The 24,272-nt window shown below is 43.3% G+C and overlaps 1 protein-coding gene and 1 long non-coding RNA gene across 3 annotated transcripts in view; both read right to left on the bottom strand.

Annotated features, from left to right (window-relative positions):
• Rfx7 (regulatory factor X7) overlaps positions 1-18,340 on the bottom strand; it is a 57,418-nt gene extending 39,078 nt beyond the window's left edge. The window contains exon 1 of one of the 2 annotated variants that reach the window (XM_048331873.1): positions 17,815-18,340. In XM_048331873.1, the coding sequence (XP_048187830.1) occupies positions 17,815-17,957 (143 nt within the window). In that variant the 5' untranslated portion in view covers positions 17,958-18,340. The remainder of the gene's footprint in view (positions 1-17,814) is intronic. The other variant, XM_048331874.1, reaches the window with a different exon arrangement.
• On the bottom strand, positions 5,587-6,879 carry LOC125340354. Its single transcript, XR_007208754.1, has 3 exons — positions 6,839-6,879; positions 6,304-6,595; positions 5,587-5,719 (listed from the first exon to the last, which is right to left on the bottom strand). It is a non-coding gene; the product is annotated as an uncharacterized LOC125340354 (long non-coding RNA).
• Positions 18,341-24,272: the final 5,932 nt, after the last annotated feature.

The following is a 24,272-nucleotide window of genomic DNA, read 5'->3' as shown; positions in this document are numbered from 1 at the left end:
CATCTTCTTTACAGATGTCCCACATATTAAAGGATGTTTGGTGTCGAAATCTTTTCATCTACAGGTCATTTCAAAAGCTCAAAGTTGTTTAGGTATGGAAAGTGAGATTTTTGCTTTTGATACAGGCTATTATAATAAAGGCTTATTAATTTCATTCTATAATAAATTTTCTTGTTCTAAATATAAAAACTGCTTTTATCAGAAGAATGAACTTTGCAGTAGGTAACTTGTGATCTGATCACTGGTCATATTGCTAGAACTTTCAGACTCCTCAAAGTATTCCATTCACTGATTTAGTATTTCCTTTGCTCTTAATTTTTTAAAAAGTTTTTTGGCAGTACAAATACATAACAGGAAAAGGCTTACTCATATATATGATATATATATAATAGTCCATGCTATATTATATCATATACATGTGCATAAAGGTATATGTGTGTGCATGTGTATACAGACTTTTAAACATAAGATTTTTTCTTATTTAAATTAGTTTATCTAGTAAGAAACACCATGTATGTACCAGGATAAAACTATGATCTTTGGAATTCTAACTCACCAAGTACGAGCTGTATAGGTTCTTTGCACAGATGAGCCATTTTTTCCCTGCAGCACAGTATACCACCTCCAGAGCTCTTTGTAAAGATTAAACAAAAGGATTTCTTTAAAAGCCATTTTTCATTAAGTAGTATGAAATAGGCTCTTAATAAATGTTATGTGAAACTAAATCTAGTCTAAACTTCTCATTTGCAGAGATGGAGAGGGGATCAAAATAGTTCAAAGATTGTGAATGACGCATATAGCTTTTTACATGGCTGCATTATCCATTAAATTTGCCACAACTGAATCTGTAACCATGCCTCCCTTATACACCGGCCTTTTAATCAAGAGAACATTTTCTGCATCCATCTCACATTCACAATTCTGGAACTTCCTTCTCCATAAATTCACTATGTATTGCCAGTAAGTAAGCTAGATGAAGGCTCTGGATAGGGCCCAAGACATACACAGCTGAGTTTCAATGCCCTCTAGTGCTAACCTGCAGATGTAGCTCCAGGTTCCAAACACAAACTTACTTCATCTATAGGTCAGGCAACAGTCTCCATAAAAATATGAACTGAACATTAGGCAGGTGCAAGTACAGAGATCCATCTGTAAGGATGACTATTTTCTCTGAAAGATGAGATTTTTGAGGGTTCACTTTCATTTCAAACTGTTAGAAAATATTTTTACGACCTCTGTCACTGCTTAATTTGTGTGTGTACGTGCACACCCTGTATGCTTGCATGAAGGTTTAAACTCAGGGTCTCACACTCTCATTAGGCTTTCTTGCTCATGGTTGGCACTCTACCACTTCAACCACAACTCCAGCCTAGCATTTTGCTGGTTCAATGGGGATGGAGTCTTAAAGACTTTTCTGCCTGGCTGGCTTTGAACCAATATCTTCTAGTTCTCAGCCTCTTGAGTAGTTAGGAGTACAGGCACAAACCAAATGTGCCTGGCTAGTCACTGCTTAAATTTTATGAAAAACATAAATTTAAAACAAAACACAGGCAAGGTAAGTCCAGTGGAGGAAATACCTTTTCCTCTATCACATAGTTTCAGAAAAATAGTTGTATGTGGCTAATAAGACTAATCTTTAAATTGAAAAAAAAAAAGTAATGAATGAAAGTATGTGACCTCATTGTCTTTGGATATTCTTTTGGCACCATCAGTAGATGTGCTATGTAGGTACAAGTCTTTTTAAATTGAAAAGCACTTAAGAATATTCATTATCAGATGCTTAATGGATTATAAGAGAAGGAAAGAAAATTGTGAGTGCAAAAGGGCGCTGCATTGTAAGTGAAATCTCATTAGGTATACTTATGAGATATGACTTATCACTCTTTTATACAATTTATTAGGACAGAAAAGTTTGGCATCTGAAAATATGATCTGAAAAATGAAGTAACCATTTTCAATGTCTGTTCTCCACTTAAACTCAGGAAGCACAGTCCTTTCTCATAATGAAAGGCAAAATGTATGAAAACCAATCTGAAAGTTAATAGTAAAATTCCCTCCCACAAAGGATTAGGAGACTCAAGATGACTCAAAGGCCTACAAAAAGAGACTCAAAGGCTAAAAATGTTGTTCCAATCTATCTATATCCTACAAGGCTAAGGAGATCAAAGAAATTGTCAGTTAATTTCAATGATTAAATGCTGCTTTAAGAGAAGGTATCAAGACTGATGGCTGGAAAAGTGGCTTAGCGGTAGAGTGCTGGCCTAGCATACATGAAGCCCTGGGTTCGATTCCTCAGCACCACATATACAGAAAAAAGCCAGAAGTGCTGTGGCTCAAGTAGTAGAGTGCTGGCCTTGAGCAAAAAGAAGCCAGGAGGGGCTGGGGATATAGCCTAGTGGCAAGAGTGCCTGCCTCGGATACACGAGGCCCTAGGTTCGATTCCCCAGCACCACATATACAGAAAACGGCCAGAAGCGGCGCTGTGATTCAAGAGGCAGAGTGCTAGCCTTGAGCGGGAAGAAGCCAGGGACAGTGCTCAGGCCCTGAGTCCAAGGCCCAGGACTGGCCAAAAAAAAAAAAAAAAAAAGAAGCCAGGGACAGTGCCTCAGGAGCTGAGTCCAAGCCCCAGGACTGGCAACACACACACACACACACGCACACACACAAAACAACAACAAAAAAAAACCAACAGAAGGTATCAAGATTGCTATGGTTTAAAGACAGAATTATAGTTTGGAGCATAGCTCAGTTATCTGGGGTGTAGCTATGTGGTATGCACACCACAATACTTGCCTACTATGTGTGAGATCCTGGGTTCAATCCTTAGCACCACAAAGAAAGTAAAATAGCCATCAATGGAGATAAGTAAAACAATACATTTAAAATGTAGTTAGAAAGGTCTACATTTTTCATTTTTCTCCTGTGCCCAAAGCCTAATTCCATGCAGAATCTCTCCTTGGAATACTTCAGAGACATAAGGGATCAGCTTGCTCTAAGGTTAAAAGTTATAACATGCACAAACAATAATTTTAAAAATAGAATCTTTCCCTAAGCCAGAGAGCTTTATAAAAACCTCGACAATGGGCTAGGAATGTGGCTTAGTGGTAGAGTGCTTGCCTTGAGCACAAAGAGGCTCAGGGACAGGGTCCAGGTCCCCTGAGTTCAAGTCCAAGGACCAGCAAAAACAAAACAAAACAAAAAACCCTGGACAATAATGTTGTCTCTGAGCCTAAACATTTAATAAGAATCATGTCTATAGCACTACTATACAATAGATATGCAATGCAGGCCACATTAGAAATCTTAAACTACTGATGACAGTAAAAAGACAGAAAGGTAAAATTACCTTTACTAAAGTATCAAAACATTACCACCTCAATACATAGTGAGTACAAAAATATTTTAGCTTCCTGTTTGATGCTGTCTTTGAAGTCCAGTGTGTATGTTCATTTCAAACACATCCCAACTTGATTTAGCAATATTTTAAGTGATTGCTGGCCACATTGTTGGCAACTAGGGGTTACTGAACTAAATGGCACAGATCCATGGCACAGAATATCTATGGATATTTCCTGAGGAATGTATAAAAGTTTGAAGACTGCTTTGGAGGGAAGCATGCAGAGACTAAACAGGCCATTTGTTAAGTTTTAATTATAGTACTTTCATGTAAAAAATATACCTTGTCTAATCCACTTGTGTAAACTGCCACAATACATGCAGAGTAATTCCCTTCTAGCTTTTACTAGGACAGTAAGATGACCCATATCTTTTGGGTGAACAGATGTTCACCCAAAAAGTCACGAAGCTAATAGTCTACTGTTTTCCACTTTAAACCAACAGTCACAGGTACAGATAATAAAAGTCATTTATGTGTTGCAGTCAGTAAGGAATTATGACAGCACACAGGCAAAAGACAGATACAAAACATAATAAAGCAGGAAACTGCAAGGCACATACAGGTGTTTGACCACCTGGAACAGAGAGAGAATGATAAACTAACTGCAGATTAGTGCTAAGTACCATATTCTTTTTTTTTTTTTTTTTTTGCCAGTCCCGGGTCTTGGACTCAGGGCCTGAGCACTGTCCCTGACTTCTTCTTGCTCAAGGCTAGCACTCTACCACTTGAGCCACAGTGCCACTTCTGGCTTTTTCTATATAAGTTGTGCTGAGGAGTCGAACCCAGGGCTTCATGCACGCTAGGCAAGCCCTCTACCATTAAGCCACATTCCCAGCCCCTAGTTACCATATTCTAGAAGCATATTTTGTGAGGACTGTTCCTCCCGATACATATAGACACCCGTGGGAAAAAGTGTCTGACATGCAAGCAATTTCAGCAAACGTTGGGTTAAACAAAATCAAACAAGATTTTAATCTAATTTAAGGATTAAGTTTCTCCACCTTTATAGCACAGGATGGCTTGTGGAACTCAATATTCTAGCATGCACTGTGTATCTATCTGAATGCCAAGGGTTATCCTACGTATGGGATACTTCCCAAACTAAGTGAATGATGAACCTTTTACTTTCGTGACTATTGAGTACCTACTATCCCAGGTTGAGAAAGGTTGACTTAGAAGCACTAATAAGGACAAGGTTACTCCCTTAACTAGGACAAAACAGTGCTAGAGTACTCATGGGGGCTTTAAGAGAAGTACTCCCAAGCCCAAACTTGGAAGATCTAGCTCCAGAAATCATGTAATATAAGCTCTAAGAACTGAATTATCAGGAGTACCCCCCGCCCCCCTTTCCCAAATGAAGTGTAGGGGTTTAGACCCCAGGTCTCCTGCATCTAGACAAGTACTCTACCACTGACTTACATTTCTAGCTACCAGGAATACATTTAATTTTATCAAGAACAAAAGGTAACGATCTGAGCTGGGTACCACCAGTGGCTCTCGTCTGTAATCCTAGTTATTCAGGAGGCTGAGATCTAAGGATTCTGGTTCAAAGCCAGCCCAGGCAGAAAGTCCGTGAGACTCTCTATCTCCAATTAATCACAGGAAAAAAGCTGGAAGCGATGCTGTGGCTCAAATGGTACTATGCTAGCCTTGAGCTACAAGAGCTCAGGGGCAGTGCCCAGGCCATGAGTTTAAGCCCCAAGACTGGCAAAAAAAAAAAAAAAAAGTAATGATTTGTCTATAGAACTATAATATCCACTCCATACAATCAAGAAACAATGACTATGGAATGCAAGGTAAATTTACTTGAAATTCTACCTCCAAAAAAATAATCTTACTTTATTTTCTTATGTTCTTACAAACTAAAAAAAGTAACTTCATGAAATCAAACAGGAATGAGGGTCAAAAATTCATTTACAACAGGCACTTACAGATCACACCTACAATCCTACTCAGGAGGCTAAAATCTGAGGGCAGTGGTTTGGAGGCAGCCCAAGCAGGAAAGTTTCTGAGATTCATCTCCATGTAACCACTCAAAAGTCAGAAAGGAGCTGTGGCTCCAATGTTAGAGACTCTACCCTTGAGAAGAAAAAAAAAAGGTCAGGTACAGCACAAGCATCCAGGCCAAGAGTTCAAGGTCCAGGACGGACACCAAAATTTCTTTAATTAAAATTAAAATAAATAAAATTCACTCACATTCAGCTTAGGATGTCAGATAGCTAAGACTAAAAGTGTGAGCCACCAACACTAGCTTTATTTTGTCTTAAAGATAGGATCCCATTAATTTTGCCCTGCCTGGCCTCAAACTAGTGATCCTCTTACCTACTGTTGGGGATTCATCTTGGCCTTAAGGGGGGAAGGGCGAGGAGAGCCTCCTGAGAAGCTGCCCTTCCCCCAGCCCTGGGGCAGTGTGGAAGTGAGCCACACCTATCTCCTTCTGGGTCCAGAACCAGAAGGGGTAGCTTTGAGACCATCCCCCACCTTGCGCCAGGGAGCAGTGTGCTCTCCTTTCCCGGGCTTTGCCCAGAGGGCGGTACTATGGGAAGTGAGGTTAGCCAGGGAGGTCCTTGGGAGCTGCTCTTGGATGGACGAGCTCGCCAGCCTATCGCCAGCTCATGCTCAATCCTCGTCATCACTACTATATTACTGTGAGCCCCTCCCGATTAAATTGGATTGCTCTCCGAAGCGTCTCCGAGATCCGTCTGCGCCTGGCTTCCTTGGGGGGTAAGGAGGGAGGAAAAGGGGATCTTGTTCGGCCACGTGCACCTCAGGCTAGCCCGTGTCCCTTTGCTCCACCTTGGCTGCCCGCTGGTCAGGTGCTCAGGGGAGAGGGTGAAAAGGGGAGCACTGATAAGGGAGTAAGCTTAGCATCCCCGCACCAGGGGAGGTAAATCTAGCCCAGCAACCTACAACCCCCAAGGTGTTGAGACTATAGCAGTGTAGCACCATGCCTGGATTGGTGAATACACCTCAGACATTTGTCCAAACCTACAGAATATAGGATACCTACTGATAATGTGTTGGTGTGTATTTATAAACTTTAGCAAATACCATTCTAGCATAAAATCAATAACAAAGGAGGCTACATAGTGTAGAGTCAATGTTATATGGGAAATATCTGTGCTTTCTACTTAGCTTTCCTGTGACCTTAAGATGCTCTAAAAATATAATCTATGAAAAACTAGTTCCAAAAATAACCTTCAGGGGCTGGGGATATAGCCTAGTGGCAAGAGTGCCTGCCTCGGATACACGAAGCCCTAGGTTCGATTCCCCAGCACCACATATACAGAAAATGGCCAGAAGTGGCGCTGTGGCTCAAGTGGCAGAGTGCTAGCCTTGAGCGGGAAGAAGCCAGGGACAGTGCTCAGGCCCTGAGTCCAAGGCCCAGGACTGGCCAAAAAAAAAAAAAAAAAGAAAAAAAAAAAAAAAAAAAAAAATAACCTTCAGCCAGGTGGCTCACTCTGCAATACTAGCTACTCAGGAGGCTGAGATCTTAAAATCACAGTTCAAAGCCAGCTAAGGCAGGATGGTTCCCATGAGACTCTTATTTTCACTTAATCACCAAAAAAAATGGAAGTGGTGCTGTGGTTCAAAGTGGTAGAGTGCTAGCCTTGAGCACAAAAAGGCTCAGGGTCAGCTCCCAGACTCTGAGTTCAAGACCCACAACTGACCAAACAACAACAACAACAACAACAAATCCAAAAAAACAAAAACCACCTACAGGGTAAGAAAAACATTTCATATTTAGACTTGACAGAAGACTAATACATAGAATATATATTTTTAAAACTCTCAAACCTCACCAGCAAAATCTAAACAATCCAATGAGAATATATGCAAAAAACTTGAAGATATTGACCATCAAAGAGTATCTATATATGGTAAATAGCACAGGAGAAGATAGGCAACATGACTAACCACTATGAAAATGCAAACAAAAACCACAATGAATTACCATTACCTAAAACAAAAGCCAAATTCAGAGTGTTAAAACCAAATACTAGCAAGCACGTGGAGACATTGGATCACTCACTGTTGTTGGAAATATAAATGGTGCAATGACCCTGGAAAAGTTCTGTAACCTCCTAAGAAACTAACCAAGGAAATTCCATTTGACATAGCAATTCCAATCTCAAGCCTTTATCCCAGAGAAATGAAGATCATGTTTACAAAAAAAGAGATCTAAACTGGAAGTAACCTAGGTATCTTTCGGTGGGTTAAACGGTTAAATAAACTGTGGTCCGTTTATGGACTATTGTTCAGCAATAATTAGCGGACCAATTTGGAAAAATAACCACAGTGTTACATAAATAAGATTGTAATGAGCCTTTTGAGATTGGCTTTTTTCACTTGGAATAATTCTCTGGGTATTTACTGAAAAACCACTCCAGGGCCTCAAAGTTAGTGCAGATATCTATGATAACATTCCCAACTTCTCCATCCTGTCTCTTGTCACACTGGTATCATTCCTATCAGATTGTCTATGACTGCACAGTGCTTTGTCCAGGAATGCATTCCTGTGTTCATTCAATGAACAATAAGAAAAAGGAAAGATTTCATTACTGCTCTCCCTTTTGTAGTTCTGAATTTCTAACTATATCCCATTTCTTGCAAAGCAGGTCAACTAATGACAAATTCTCTTAATTTTTTTTTCTTTTGTTGGTCATGGGGCTTGAACTCGGGGCCTGAGCACCTGTCCCTGAGCCTTTTCACTCAAGGCTAGTGCTCTACTACCACTTTGAGCTCTTCCGATTTTCTGGTGGTCAATTGGAGATAAGAGATTCATGCATGGACTTTCCTGCCCAGCCTAGCTCTGAACCATGATTCTCAGATTTCAGTCTCCTGAGTAGCTAGGATTATAGGCATGAATCACCAGGACCCCATCACCCTCCATTTTTCTTTGTCTTTCTGTTTCTCCATCTTTTTAAGGATTTTGCTGGACACAGAAATAAGTTCATTTTTCCCTGCCCTTGCCTCAATACTACATATTTCATCTCATCTATTCTTTTTGCTTTCATGTTTTTAGAAGTCTGATGTAACTCTTCTCTTTAGTCCTCTGTAGGTAAAGATGTTTTTCTCTTCTGGCTTATTTTAAGATTTCCTGTCTTTAATTTTTTGTAGTTTGAATGAAATATGCCTACATGCTAGTTTTTTAGTATTTATTGTTTGGTTTTCTCTAAGGCTTCCTGGATCTATTGCTTAGTGTCTGGCATTAATTGTGAAAAATTTTCGAGCCACTACTACAGTTCAAGTATTTCTTCTGTACCACTTTGGGCCATAGTGCCACTTGATTTTCTTGTGATTAACTGGAGATAAGAGCCTCACAGACTTTCCTACCTAGGCTGGATTTGAACCGTGATCCTCAGATCTCAGTTTCCTGAGCAGCTAGGATTACAGGCATGAGCCACCAGTGCCCACCAAGTTAAGGAAGTTTCTACAGCAAGTTAAAGAAGTTTCTACTGACACCACCTTCATGCTTAATTTTCTTCCCCCTGGGTCACATCAAGTTTACTGATAGGCTCCGACTACTGAGGAGCCAGTCTGTTTGTTTGTTGTTGTTTTTTTGCCAGTCCTGGGCTTGGACTCAGGGCCCGAGCACTGGCTTCTTTTTGCTCAAGGCTAGCACTCTGCCACTTGAGCCACAGCGCCATTTCTGGCCATTTTCTATATACGTGGTGCTGGGGAATTGAACCCAGGGCCTCATGTATACAAGTCAAGCACTCTTGCCACTAGGCCATATCCCCAGCCCCCAGTCTAATGTTTTTGATTTGTACCATTTCCTGTGAATTTTGTTTCTGCTTTTCTTACCCATCTGTTCTATATGTTGTTCCATTAGGAGCTCTGAGGATATTAATCATTTTAAATACCCAGTCTGGTAATGCCAAAATGTGAATGTGTTATATCTGATTCCTATACTTGGTTTACCTCTTCCAGGCTCTCCTTCTGTGATTTTTTTTTAAAGGCAAAAATGATATGAAACTGAGATAAATCCTTTATGTGAGGTTAGGTGTTAGGCTGTGTTTACTATTTGTTATTCTACAGTATTGCAAGCTGATTTTTGCTAGTGTCTTTGTTTTCTTTTCCCCTATTGTCTTTAGGTTTCCTTTGAGACTCTTTAAATAGGGTGTGAGGCTTACAATTCCTCTAGGTATGATCCCCTGTGGTTATGCTGGAGCCCTACTAAGGTGGCTTAGGGTGTGGGGTGGGGAAGGCATTCTACAGTCTTATACAGCCTTACAGTCTTAGAGAGCCTGAGCTTATTATATTCCTTTCCCTTGTCCTGAATGAAAGGCTGCAGAGGGCCAAAGCTGGGCCCTTCCCTTAGCTAGGTTAGGCTTTGGTAGAACCCTTGTTGATCCAGCTCTGGTACAGTTTCCTTTGAGGGCAGGCCTTGTTAAAGAGAACAGACAACTGTGAACACATTTCAACATGGGTACTTTTCTCTTCCTGCTTGAGGAAGCACAGGGGATTTCTTTTTGCTCTTCACAGATCCAGCTGGCCTCCTTAAAGTAAGGAGAGCATGGGTCCCTGCCCAGCAAAGTTAACTCTCCTTGGTCCACACTCAGCCTGAAGCACTTTGCCAACAACGGTTTACAACATCTTCCTCACTCAGGCACAAGCTGTGGGCTTCTGCCCTGTGGAGAGCTGTGATTATACACACTGCCTTCTCTCCAGGGTTTAGCAGCACCTTGCCTTGATTTCAATCCTCTGAGGCATCTGAGGAGCTGCTGGCTTTCAGTAAGTTCAATGTTTTCCTTGCTGTGAAGGCCTGTGTGAAGTTCTTGATGTATTATTAGGGAATGAGTTCAGACTGCCCTGAAATATAACTTACATCTGCATATAGTCTGTGGTTTCACAAGGGAGAATTACAGGACAATTAACATCAAGCAGATAAATGACCCTCATCTGTTGTTTGCTGATGAACAGGAGAACAGAGTTCCTGTGCAGTCTGAGTGTCCCCCAGGGGTCCAATGTGATGAAAGGCCTGGTGTCTGGACAGTTGGAACTACCTAGTAGGAGGTCCTTAGGTCACTGGGGTTGAGGCAGATCTTGAGTGTCCCTTTTCTCATGAGAAAGGAACAGTCTGGCCTCAACTATTCTTTCTCTCTGTTCTATTGATTCTACAGGTATTTCTGCCACGATGTGCCACCACCCGCCATGCTAATCAGAGGACAAATCTGTCTCTGCCTTCTTGGACTTGGGAGTCTCTAAAGCTGTAAGCAAAAATAAACCTTTTGTCCTTTTAAATTAGCTGTCTCACATGTCTGTTATGGCAATTCAAAACTCACTAATCTAATCAGTGAGAGAAAAAGAGACCCCGTTACACATATTGTTTTGTTTTCTCAAAGGCATTATAAGAGTTCACAAACTACTGTTAGTGAAATGCAGCTGTACCCATTCATTTGTATATTGCCTCAGCTATTTTCCTAATAGAATGGAAAAGTAAAGAAATTACACCAGAGACCACCATCCCCTACAAAGCCAAACTGTCTGCCCTTTACATAAAAGTTTGCTGACTCCTGGGTTATACATCTCATACTGTCTTGTCCACAAATGGATCATTAGTAGTGTGTGTGTGCGTGCATATTCATCTGCCTTTTTAATAAGGTGAACCAAAACTGAACACACTGTATGTTTATTTTTTATTCTATTTATTTAATGTACAATTACTAAAATTAAAGATTTCAGTTTAGTAGAAAAGGCGTATTTTGACATGATATAAGTAAAGACAAAGCAGAATGTGATTCAAATACTAGGAAAATCAAAATAAAGGAATTATTAAAAAATACTGTAACTTTGCCACATTTGACAATGTTTAATTTTCATTTGTACAATTTTAATTACTAGCAATTTGATGTATTTTTTATCCAAAATCTGATTTCTATAAAAACTAAGATTTTTTTGTCCTTTCTATCAATGACCACCTTTCTTTTCCCTTAATATCAACACTCAGTAGCGGAACAGAAGGCATGTCAGTTTGGTACATCATTCAAGACACTAGTAAATGGAAAGAGCAAGTTGATCGATTATTTATACACATATCTAAGCTAAACAAAAGCAGAAAATTGACAGGCTTGAAACTGTTTAACTTGTCTTTCTGGTCAACAGAGAAGACAATTTCACCTGTTTTAAGTTATAGAAAGCAAAGAATTGGCTTCTTTCTGGAATGAGACAACAGTATTGGGACACCGCCATGTAAGAGGGTCTCAGTACTGACAACAAAAGCACCCTAAGTCTTTTGTGTACTGGGTATGGAAGACTTTAAAGAATTAATAAATAAACGCCAAAGCAGCCAGGCACCAGTGGCTCATACCTGTAATCTTATCTACTCAGGAGGCTGAGATCTGAGAACTACAGTTTGAAGCCGGCCCGGGCAGGAAAGTCCATGAGACTCATATGCAATTAATCATAGAAAAAGCTGGAAGTGAAGTAGGGTGTGTCTCAAGTGGTAGAGTAATAATAGCTTTGAGCAAAAAGGAGTTCAGAGACAGACTACCTAGGCCCAGATTCAAGCCGCAGGACCGAGAAAAAGAGACAGACACAGAGAGACACATAGAGAGAGAATATATTCAAAAGGGACCACAAAAATTATTTTTAGATTACAATTCTACATAAAAAATGTACCAGATTCAAAAGTCTGCAAGCCCTACAAGATTGAATAAAGACAAGAAACCCATTTCCCAGCACTGCTTCCATGGTTGGTAGAATACAAAAGTCTATAGATACCCTGCCTACCCAGTTAGTTCATCACTCTCCGAACGATCTGTAGGGCTTTACCTATAAATACAATTATACAAATATAAACCACAGTTGGTTCAATTAATCCTGTTAATAATCCTTGAGTTTGTTTTTTAATAGAATATTCTCTATAATAAACATACAGACTTTTGAATTTCCAGGTAGAAGTTTATCATCCATGTTACAGCCCTCATATCTTAGTATGATCTACACACACACACATACACACCAGCACCACCAGCAGTAGTGGTGGATTTCATCCCCTACCTTGCATATTCTAGGCAAGTGCTCTACCACAGAACTACACTCCAGGCTTTTTGTAACATTACAAACAGGCACGGGCTGGGAATACGGCCTAGTGGCAAGAGTGCTTGCCTCCTATACATGAAGCCCTGGGTTCAATTCCCAAGCACCACATATACAGAAAATGGCCAGAAGTGGCACTGTGGCTCAAGTGGCAGAGTGCAAGCCTTGAGCAAAGAGAAGCCAGGGACAGTGCTCAGGCACTGAGTCCAAGGCCCAGGACTGGCAAGCAAGCAAGCAAACAAACAAACAAACAAAAACACATTACAAACAGGCAGAAGAGATTGCAAATGTAATGTTTTCTATGCTATTTTTTTCCACTCTAATTCTATGATAGTTTCAAGTAAAGCTCCTTTTGAAAGAAAAGGAAAGCCTGGCACTAGTGCTCATACTTGGGCACTAAGTGGCTCACACCTGTATTTCTAGCTACTCACGAGGCTGAGATCTAAGGATCACAGTTCAAAGCCAGCCCTGGCAGGGAAGTCTATGAGGGTCTTATTTCCACTTAACTATCAAAAAATCAGATGTGGCGCTGTGGCTCAAAGTGGTGGAGTGCTAGCTTTGAGCAAGAGAGCTCAGGAACAGCACCCAAGTTCTGAGTTCAAGCCCTACAACCAATAAGAAAGAAAAAACAAAAAAAAAGGAAAGAAAAAAAAACCAATAATTTTTTGTTAAATACAAACTTCCATATACCTAAAAAAACCACACAAATACAAAGACTGAGAGATAAGAAGAAGCCTGCCTGCTTTGATGCCTTTTTAAAAGTAACCTTAAGGGGGTGCAATGTAAATGAAAGTTAGTAGTTAGACAAGGTTGAAAGGTTGTGTTGGTTACAATATGCGCGTTCCCTCCTTTAGAAAAAGGACAATGGAAGCCAGGCATGGTGATAAACACCGGAGATCCTAATACTTAGGAGGCTGAGGATGCAGAGCAAAACCCTATCACAAAATACAAAAAGAAAAAACATGGGTTTTCTAGTTTTGTTTCTATCAAACCAGTTGACTTCATAATTCCATTTAATACTAACATTCTGACAGCATATATATAGTATTATATATGCATATATATACATATGGTATTAAAACACCTTCAAAAAGAAATCGACTACCCAGGGAAAAGAGTGATTTGGACCTTTTGTCTATGGAATGGGAATGAGGAAGCACACACAAAGGCTTGTTCAACCTGAAGTTGAAAGTATTCACAGACTTAACACAAACCACACAACACTACTAAACTAGCAATGTCTTTGTTTTCTAAATTTGTTTTGTTTTGTTTTGTTTTTTGGCCAGTCCTGGGCCTTGGACTTAGGGCCTGAGCACTGTCCCTGGCTTCTTTTTGCTCAAGGCTAGCATTCTACCACTTGAGCCACAGCGCCCCTTCTGGCCATTTTCTATATATGTGGTGCTGGGGAATCGAACCCAGGACTTCATGTATACAAGGCAAGCACTCTTGCCACTAGGCCATATTCTCAGCCTTCTAAAATTATTTTTAAAAACATAATACTTCCAACTCTTCAAAATTAGTTTTTAGCCAGGCACCTGTACTCATGTCTATAATCCTACTTATTCAGGAAGCTAAGATCTGAGGATTATGGTTCAAAGCCAGCCTAGGCAGGAAAAAAATCCATGAGACTCTTCTCTCCAATTAATCACCAAAAAGCTGGAAATGGAGCTGTGTCTCAAGTGGTAGAGCACTAACTCTAAACACACATAAACCCTGGGACAGCACCCAGGTCCTGAGTTCAAGCACCAGGACTGGCACCAAAAATAAAAAACTTTCCAATCTCATTAAGGACAATCATTTCAACTCAGAACACTTAATCTTTTTGCAAAGACATATTTATTGCTTGAAATAAGAATGGAATACTTTTATCAAATAGCATTTTAGTTTAATAAAACAGAGTAACTTAATTGTGAGCCGAGATAATAAATAACTCATTGTTCAGCCAAAGGCCTACATCATATACTATATTTATATTTTGTAGAGTAGGAGGGCAAGTACAGACATGTTTGTAATCTGAAAGCCTAGTAATTTAGAAACTATGATCAACCTAAATACAAAACCATTTGATAATTTTTAAATGCCACATTTTTTAAAATCTAATTTTAAATTCTTTGTAGTAACAGTGCCAAAAGATGATATGGTAAGTTGTACAAAATAGAAGAGAGCTCAAGACATTATCAGATTATGAAAGCTGGGTGAAGAAAATATCACCTCAAAAGGCACAAAATGAAATATCTAAAGAATTGCAATTATATCTTCTAAAATGATTTAAATTTAACACACATATACCATTTCTTATGCACACAAGACAGTGAAGGAGCTTTCACCTTTATTTTTATGGTCACCCGATGAATACAGTAGCCCTCCTGTTGTGGAACTGGGGTTATGGGACTACAGAGTAAATATAGCCATTAAAGTGTATCATACACTTCGGAGATTAATCCTTTAGTCTAAATATACAGAAATAATTTTTGCAAATAAGATTTTTCAAGTTGAAAACTAAATACTAATAAATATACTATTATAATTTTAAAATAAGAATTTACATGAATTATTTTGTGATTAAGGTGTTTATTGCCCATTATTTTTCAAAGCAAGTACCAAAAAGTGAAATACACTAGACTTCAGAAGTTTTTCACAGGTGAAAGATAGCAATAAACTTGTAATGAATGTGTAACTTTTGATGACCAATAAATAAACAATGATTTACTAAAATAAATAAGTAAAATAATTAAACCATAATTTACTAAAACACAATCACAACAGAGCACTTCATAATCATTATTCAACCACTTTACTCAATACCCAGTTATCTTTTTTCCCCTGATACTGGGATTTGAACTCAAGGCCTCACACTCACTAGTGTGCTGGCTTGGCTGGCCTTCTACCACTTAAGCTGTACCACCAGCCCATTTACTCAGTACCTAATACAACTTACTCTTACTTTTTAAAATATTTTTTAAAAGAGCTGGTTTGGGGCCTGGGAATGTGGCCTAGTGGTAGAGTGCTTGCCTTGTATATAAGCAGCCCTGGGTTCGATTCCTCAGCACCACATAAACAGAAAAAGCCAGAAGTGGTACTGTGGCTCAAGTGGTAGAGTGCTAGCCTTGAGCAAAAAGAAGTCAGGGACAGTGCTCAGGCCCTGAGTTCAAGCCCCAGGACTGGCCAAAAAAAAAAAAAGTGCTGGTTCTGGGACTTGAACTCAGGGGCTGGGCTCAAGCTTTTTTTGCTCAAGACTACTACTGCTCTACCACTTGAGCCACGGCTCTACTTCTGGTATTTTGTGTGGTTAATTGGAGATAAGAGTTTCACAGACTTTCCTGCCCTGGCTTGTGTGGAATCTCAGATCTGAGAGCCTCAGATCTCAGCCTCATGAGTAAACTAGATTACAAGTTTACAGGCATGAACCACTGACACCTGGACTATTTATACTGTTGTTTGTTTGTGTTTTTTTAACAAAAAAAAAAGGAATATTTTCCTCTTACTCTTCTCATAATAAACTGAAATATACCTTATTAATTCAACTTGTAAGCTTTGGCTTTGTCACACGAGGTTTTGGTTTTTTTTTAGTCCTTTAACTTGGAGGTTGGTTCATATTCGAATGGAGATCCCAAAGAGTTGAGTTCAATTCAGTTATGATTTCAGATACTTTAATTTACATGCAGGGATTTAAAAAAATAACTTGGTTTTGATAGTTAAGTAGGAAACTATCTCTTCATTTAAATCATAGCCTTATAAAGGAGTTCTTGAAGGTTTCCACTGAAGAGTAAAATGTGCTCTCTGACACACACACAACTCCTACATATCAGACCTATTCAAGTTGCCACAACCTGACCAGTACCAAAGGCAAAAATATTCTCTTAAAATATTTAAACTTTATTTTAAAATTAAAACTGAAAGCAAGATCTCCCATGCCAACTATTGTTTAGTTAAAAAAAACAAACTAGTAAAGCCTGCACTGACCTACTTCAGATCATGCCGACATGGACACATGCCAAAACAATAATGGAAATTACTATACAATAAACCTTCATTTTGTATTTCAAATGTGTCACTGTTTTTAAATGAGTAAATACCATAAAAGCAATGCCAACTGGCTTTATGACATGCTGATTTTTAAGTGGCAATGTGAAAGTAAGCAGTTTTGATATTTTGTAAATCATAATCAATGACTGCCCAGCAAGATTCATGTTCAAAAAATCAAGACTTTTCTTTATTAACACTGCATTTAATTCTATTTTTAAATGTCTATGAAAAGCAACCTCTTGTACCAAATTCTAAATATTGCTTCCCACTTACAAAGGGTAGGTACACTTAAAAAAATATTTCAGTTAATCCTGCAAAACAATCCAAGTTCATGTTCAAAGAACATTGCACTGGCTCTTACAGACGATGGGTCTTAACTCAGTGTGTTTAATTATGAAGATTCCCACCAGAGTTATTTTAAGAGTTCAATCTAATGCTGAAATACTGGAAATTCTCATACAAGGAAAATAGAGACTAGCAAAGGGTATTTCGTTGATGTTTTTTTTTTTTAAATACACGAAATGGCAAGACGTTTATTTGATTCCTTATTTCTTAAAAGAAAACCTCCGTATAAACTACCTACCTTAAAATTAAAAAAAAAATTATAGTAATGAAGCAGTTTCTTCACCATCAATATACAAAGAACACACTCCCCAGAAGGGAAATCAATGTGAAAATAAAGGACACACACACACACAAACAGCAGCTAAGCCAATTGGAAGGAAGAGCCCCCTCAGCTTTTGTGCTGCCTATTAATATTCTTACACACAATGTGTGTTGGGTTGAAAATTCACAATACACATCTTCCTCCCCCCTACGAGAACGACGGCGACAAAAGGGAGTAAACACATTCTCCTCCCCCCTTTCCCAGTTCCAAAGCCAAGCTACCACCACCGTGCAGTGACTTCATTCTGACCCAATTCCTCACCGACCAAGCGAAAAGCACAAATAATTTGTTTATCTGCATCTACAATTGAGGGGGGGGGAAGAACACAATCTTATTGGGGGGGGCCAGAGGGCGAGGGGGTGGCTACAAAATACACACACACACACACACACACACCCCACACACACACCTCAAAGCTTCTACAAATCTGCACGGTGCAAACCCATAACTGAATGAATGCACACCACCTCCCCCATCCTCCCCCATCCTCCTCCCTCCCCCTCCTTCTCCTCGGCTCCCCCGCCCCCCCCACCCCTTCTGCAACAGCAGCAGCCTTACCAGACCTGTTTCATTTTCATTCTTTTTTTCTTTTTTACACACACACACACACACACACACACACACACCCTCTCCTCCCTCCCCCCTCCCCCCCCCCCCCAGCCATGGAGGATCCTCTTACCAGATGGAGTTCTTGATCTTGTGTTGCAGCGCGCTGGCCTCCGTCCCTGGCAGCCCGGGCACCAGAGCTGGCAGGGCCGCCCCCGAGTTGGGGGTGCCGGGGGGGAGCTGCTGATGGGCGTCGGGCTGTTGTTCTTCTGCCATCGCGGCTTGGAGGGCTGGGGAGGGGAGGGGGGGCGGGGGAGGGGGGAGGGGAAGGGGGAGGTGAGGGCGACGGGGGAGGGGGAGGGGGAAGAGGAGGAGGAGGAGGAGGAGGAGGAAGAAGAGGAGGAGGAGGAGGAGGAAGGAGGCCGGAGCAGCGTAGGCCTAGACCCCGGGGCTCGAGTGCGTGGCTCCGGCCGGCCGCCGGGGGGACATCACCGGGGAGACCGAGCGCCTCAGCCTCACCGCGGCAGAAGCATGGCGGCGCCCCGCAGCCCCCCGTCGCCGCCTCCTCCCGTCAGCGGCCGGGACTTGAGGGGGTGGGGGTCTGTTTGAGGGGTGGGGTGAAGCCGAGGAGGAGGAGGAGGAGGAGGAGGAGGAGGAGGGGTGAGGGGGAGCAGAGCCCCCCCCTAAATCCCCGGGCGACGCCGGCCCCGGGGCCCCGGCTGCTCGGCCTTCTTCCTTCCTTCCTCCCTTCGCGCCCCCCCACCGGGGGGGGGGGCTTCCTACTCCGAGGTCCCCACGCTGCTGCACCCCAGCTCCGCTCCACACCGCCGCCGCCACCTCGGCCGCCACCGCCGCCGCTCGTGCCCGGCCCCGCCGCCGCCGCCGCCGCCGCCGCCGCCGCCGCGGCCGCCGCTGCCCCGGAGCGGCCCAGCGCGCGCAGCCGCACTGCGGCCCGGCGCAGACGGCGCAGCACCGACCGCTCGGCCGCGGGAGGGGAGGGGAGGGGGGCGGCAGGGGGGGCGTGGACGGCCGGGCGCGGCGCGCGGGGGAGAGGGAGGGGGCCCGCAGGGGGGCGCACGGGGGCGACAGGGCCCCGCGGGGGCTGTGTGTGAGGAGGGAGCCCGGGAAGCCGCCGCCGCCGGAGATCCAGTCGTGGTGGGTGGAAGAGGACGGCGAGGGGGGGGGTGGGTGGGTTGGGAGGGAGGAGGAAAGCGTGGAGGAAGGGCCGAGGGAAACAACTCGCGCGCGAGGAGGAGGCGGAGATTGAATCCTAACCGGGCTTGCAAATGGCATTTTTTTTTTAATTTTTATTTTTTATTTTGCTATCTTCAAAGCGAGCCGAGTGGCATTCGCCAACGTGATTACCGCGCGTGCACACACACACACACGTGTGCACGCACACCCACCCCTTCGACTTGTGCACGAGGGAGGATTGATTTCCTCCTGTCTGCTTTCTCCCTGAATCAATGAAGCACTTGGAAGTGAGCAGGTAAGCACACGCCGCCGCCAGCACCCCCAGAACACAATAATCTCCTGGTTGGAACGAGCCACCCTCGGACCGGGGTGTGCAGCCGGGCTGAGGGGGGCTCCCTCGGTCGGGCATTCAAAGCCCTCCAAATCTGGCCCCACTCGAGCCGTCCAATCACAGCCGCCCCCCGTCCCCTGCAGGAACTCCCGGCGCCAATCAGGGGAGTCTCCATGCCATCCTCGATCGCGCAGCAGATTCTTTCTCCCCTCGTGCCTTGGCTCGCACGGTCGTGTGTCCTCCCCCCCCCCCCCCCGACTCCTGCCCACCCCACCCTGCTCCCCGGGAGTGCCCTCCTTTCCCCCCTTCCTTCCCTCCCTCCCTCCCTCCCGTAGACCGCTCCCCAGTCAGGCATAGATCAAGTCCTGGCTTGTCAGGGTCGCAGGCAGCCCTGGCCCCCCGCCTGTCTCTCTGTTAGAAACCCACATGGGCGAACGTGGAAGGGGAAGAAACACAGCTTCAGCCACCACGAGCTCCCCTCTCCTTGGGAGCCGGTGCACCCTCTCTCCTTACCTCCCCCCCCCACCACCACTACGAGGGTACCACTCTCTTCCCATTCATACTTTTTAGAGATCTGTGCCGTCCAGGTGGGGGGAGCCCCGTCACAAGTCAAGCCACACCTCTTGAAGAGCAGAATTGCCCTTTCTAGGTGGGGCTGATCTTGGGAGACCCAATTGGGTATAGACAAGGCCTCCGGCACCGGATGGCACAGCTGCCCAAGTCAGGCTGACCATTTTCCTGGGCCTGTCAGCTTTTACGTTTTCTGACATGGTTTCCATGAGGGTGTGTGTGTGTGTGTGTGATTTACTGCCACACTTCCTGGCCACCTTCCTGCTGTGCCTGGACTTTGAGCTGGGTATGAGGATCTGCCAGCTTTTAGACTCCTAGAGGGTAGTGAACCTGGTTGGCTTGAGTTGCCTGGCCTTTGAGATCTCAGTTCCCTGCTTTGGCCTGAGACACTCTTGTTTTGGGGCCACACTGTCCTCAGGGCTGGTTCAAAAACAGGCCCAGACTCACCCTGAATGCTTGCACATGGAGGTAGAGGGGTGGGGTGGGGTGGGGTGGCAGCCACTTGTGTGTGAAGGCTTGAAGGCACTGTGTGTGAAGGGAGGGTGGAAGGCACCTGTGTGTGTAAAACGAGGCTCCGCCATGAAGGTCCATGCCTCTTGGATTTTTTTCCGCCCTCTCCAGATACTCATTGTGTGGAATGTACTCCACAAGCGAAACCCCTTTAGCATAAACGGAGGTCACAATTAGTTGAGCCACTGTGAGAAACTGTAGGCTGTTCATGAAATTCATTTTGCTTATATACCTTTTTTTTTTTAAGACTAAACTGATACAAGCTTTGGAGATTAAAAATAGTGCTTAACATGTTCAGTGTGTGCTAGACTGGCACCTTTTACAGGTTATCTAAGATGTTCTGCTTTAAATCTGTACACCATAGTACTATTATGACCCTCCCTTTTTTTTTTTACAGATAAGTTTTAAGAGAGGTTAAATAACATTCTTAGTTGCCCAATTGCTAAATGTGAGAGTCAAGATTTCAATCTGGAGCCTACAGGTTCAAGCTTTATATCATGAGCAAAATGAAATAAAAAGACCTGGTGATCTTGGTAGATCCCAGGCCCTAATTTTTAGACACACACCACACACACACACACACACACACACACACATACACACTCCACCAGGTCCTAATTTTTTTCCCTTAGTACTAAGAGAGTATGATGGCTTCCCACTGCCACCCTGAAAGAGGGAGATCCGTAAGGGGACAGGGAACTGCCCTGAAGGGGACAAGTGGTAACTGCCACCTGTGAAAGGCCTTGAGACAAGGAAGCTGAGAACTGAAGATGTCTTCTAAAAAGTTTCCTCTGTCTCCACTGACTTCCTCATAGTGCAACTTGTGAGTTTTCAATGGGTTCCACGAAAGAGCCGCGTTACCCACAGTGGCCACCAGGAGGCGCAGCAGAGCTGCTTGCTGTCTATCAGTGGCTCTCAACGTGTGTGTGTGTGTGTGTGTGTGTTCCAGAGCAGACATCTGGAACATTGAGATTCAGCCTAAAGATGACACAGAGTCCAGATAGTATCAAACCAAAGAGACTGCCATAAGACAACCTCTCAGGAGGGCCCAGGCTGGAACACGCTGCTCACTTGACATTTGGGAGTCAAGTATGTATGATCTTGCTATCCAGTCTTCAGAGAAGACTTGACAATAAAAATGATGCCTCTGAAAGCTAGTGAAGTTGCCTGACATGTTAGGCAGAGACATGCCAAACCCAGAGACCCTGAGTCAAAGCACAAGTGTAGCCTCATGCCTCGCACATTGTGTGTACCCTCTGGTGGTGAAATCCTGTATTGAGGACTCTCAGTACAGCACTTTAAAAAAAATGTTATTATAAAGGTGATGTACAGAGGGATTGCAGTTATATGAGTCAGGTAATGAGTACATTTATTTTTTTGGACGATGTCACCTCTTCATTCATTCTGAGGTTTTCCCTCTAGTGCTAGCCTTGAGCAAAAGCTCAGTGACAGTGTCCAGGCCCTGAGTTCAAGCCCCAGGACTGGGGTAAAAAAAAAAAAATACCAGACAGTGCTTGGATTTCACTTAGAAAATTTCCATTGTACTATACACATGCTTATGTTGGAATCTAATATTCTCTTATATTAAAGACAGCTTAAATTAATATCATCTGTCTAAGTTCTTTTTTGGGGGGTGAGGGTGTTGGTTATGAGGTTTGAACTCAGGGCTTAGGTACTGTCCCCGAGCTCTTTTGCTCAAGGCTGTTATTCTACCACTTTAGCCTCAGTACCACTTCTGGCATTTTCTTAGTAGTTTATTGGAAATAAAAGTCTCGTGGACTTCCTGCTGGGCTGCCTCTAAACCATGATCCTCAGATCTCAGCCTTCTGAGCAGTTAGGATGACAGGCGTGAGCCACTGACACCTGGCTCTGTCTGAATTTTTTTTATGCCATTCCTTGGGTTGGAACTCAGGGCCTGGGCACTGTCCCTGAGTTTCTTTTGCTCAAAGCTAGCACTCTGCCATTTGAGCCACAGCACTACTTCCGGCCTTTTCTTTTTATGTGGTACTGAGGAATTGAACCCAGGGCTTCATACATGCTAGGTACTACCACTAAGCCATATTCACAACCCTCTGTCTGAATTTTGAAGGAAATGTTTACTATTATTTGGGTCCAAAAAAGTCCCAAGTAGAAATTTGATAGCTCAGAAATGCAGGGCAACAGCAGCTGTGAACAGAAGCAGGTTAAGGAAAAGCATATTTACCTACCCCTGAAAGTAACTGTGAAAAAAGACAAATGAAGTATGGGCCCAAGCAGTCTGAATCAAAAATCTTCCTTTAGTTATTTCCAGGCACATTTTTTTTGGGGGGAGGGCCAGTCCTGGGCCTTGGACTCAGGGCCTGAGCACTGTCCCTGGCTTCCTTTTGCTCAAGGCTAGCACTCTGCCACTTGAGCCACAGCGCTGCTTCTGGCCGTTTTCTGTATATGTGGGGCTGGGGAATCGAACCCAGGGCCTCATGTATATGAGGCAAGCACTCTTGCCACTAGGCCATATTCCCAGCCCCCCAGGCACATTTTAATAACCATTAATATACAAATTATTATGTGGGGACCTTCGATTTAAACATAATCAGTAATGAAAATGTTTGTGTATGCCTGACACTGGTGGCTCACACCTGTAATCTTAGCTACTCAGGAGGCTGAGATCTGAGGACCGCAGTTCAAAGCCAGCCCAGCAGGAAAGCCCATGGAATGCCACTAAACTACCCAAAGAAAGCCAGAAGTGGAGCTATGGCTCAAATGGTAGAGTGCCAGCCTTGAGCAACAAAAGAAGCTTAGGGACAGTACCCAGGCCCTGAGTTCAAGCCCTAGGACTGGTACACACAAAAAAATAAAAACAATTAAATACACCTTTCCACTTACAATTGGCGAGAGGCAATTTATCATCTTGGATCCCCCTGCGTGATGTTATCAGAGGAAGGCTGGAGTTTTCTTTCCCTGTCAAAGATACTTAGGATTTGTTTTGAAATGAAAACAGCAAGATCATAGGTTACCGCCCATACATTACATTTAACAGTGTTTTGAAAGAGTTAATTGAAAAATCCTGTGGCTGAAGATTAACTCAAGATGTCAGACTGCAAGAAACTTACCTCTATGAAGACTTAGCAAAATCACAGGAAAGATTGAGAAGACAGGAGAAGGGAAGGAGGGAGGGAGACTAGTGGATGACAGGCCTGAGGAAGAAAAGTACCCTCAATGTAGCAGAAAGGTTTAAGTGACATTAAACCTGTGGAAAAACAAACTAGTGCAACTGTACTACAAATACAGGTTGCAGGCGGCTGAGAAGGTAGAAGAAATCTGGGGGAATTGAAGTTCAGAAAGAGCAAATTCAGTGACTAGGAGAGCCTGCCGGAAGGACCAGAGTGATTCATGCAGAGACTGGGAATCCCCTTCTCCATCTGCTGCTAACGTCCACCTTAAAGTAACTCATCCGGGAGCCTGGGAGCGAAAGGAAAGAACCAGCAAGGAATCCAGAACAAGAAGGCTCCTCACTCTGAAAACAAACACACCTTGGCCAGGTGCTGGTGGCTCTTGCCTGTAATCCTACCTACTCATGAGCCTGAGATCTGAGGATCAAGGTTCAAAGCCAGCCTGGGCAGGAAAGTCTGTGAGACTTTTTTTTTTTTTTTTGGCAGTCTTGGGGCTTGAACTCAGGGCCTGGGTACTGTCCCTAAGCTTCTTTTGTTGCTCAAGGCTGGCACTCTACCATTTGAGCCATAGCTCCACTTCTGGCTTTCTTTGGGTAGTTTAGTGGCATTCCATGGGCTTTCCTGCTGGGCTGGCTTTGAACTGCGGTCCTCAGATCTCAGCCTCCTGAGTAGCTAGGATTACAGGTGTGAGCCACCAGTGTCAGGCATACACTGGAAGGCACATACGGAAGGCACCACTTCCGGCTTTTGCTGTTTCTGTGGTACTGAGGAATTGAACCCAGGGCTCCATGCATGCTGGGCAAGCACTCTACCACTAAGCCAACTTCCCAGCCCCTC

Source organism: Perognathus longimembris, chromosome 23 (assembly GCF_023159225.1).
Source record: "Perognathus longimembris pacificus isolate PPM17 chromosome 23, ASM2315922v1, whole genome shotgun sequence".
In the NCBI taxonomy this organism is placed as follows: Eukaryota; Metazoa; Chordata; class Mammalia; order Rodentia; family Heteromyidae; genus Perognathus; species Perognathus longimembris.
This window is presented reverse-complemented; position numbering and strand designations above follow the sequence as displayed.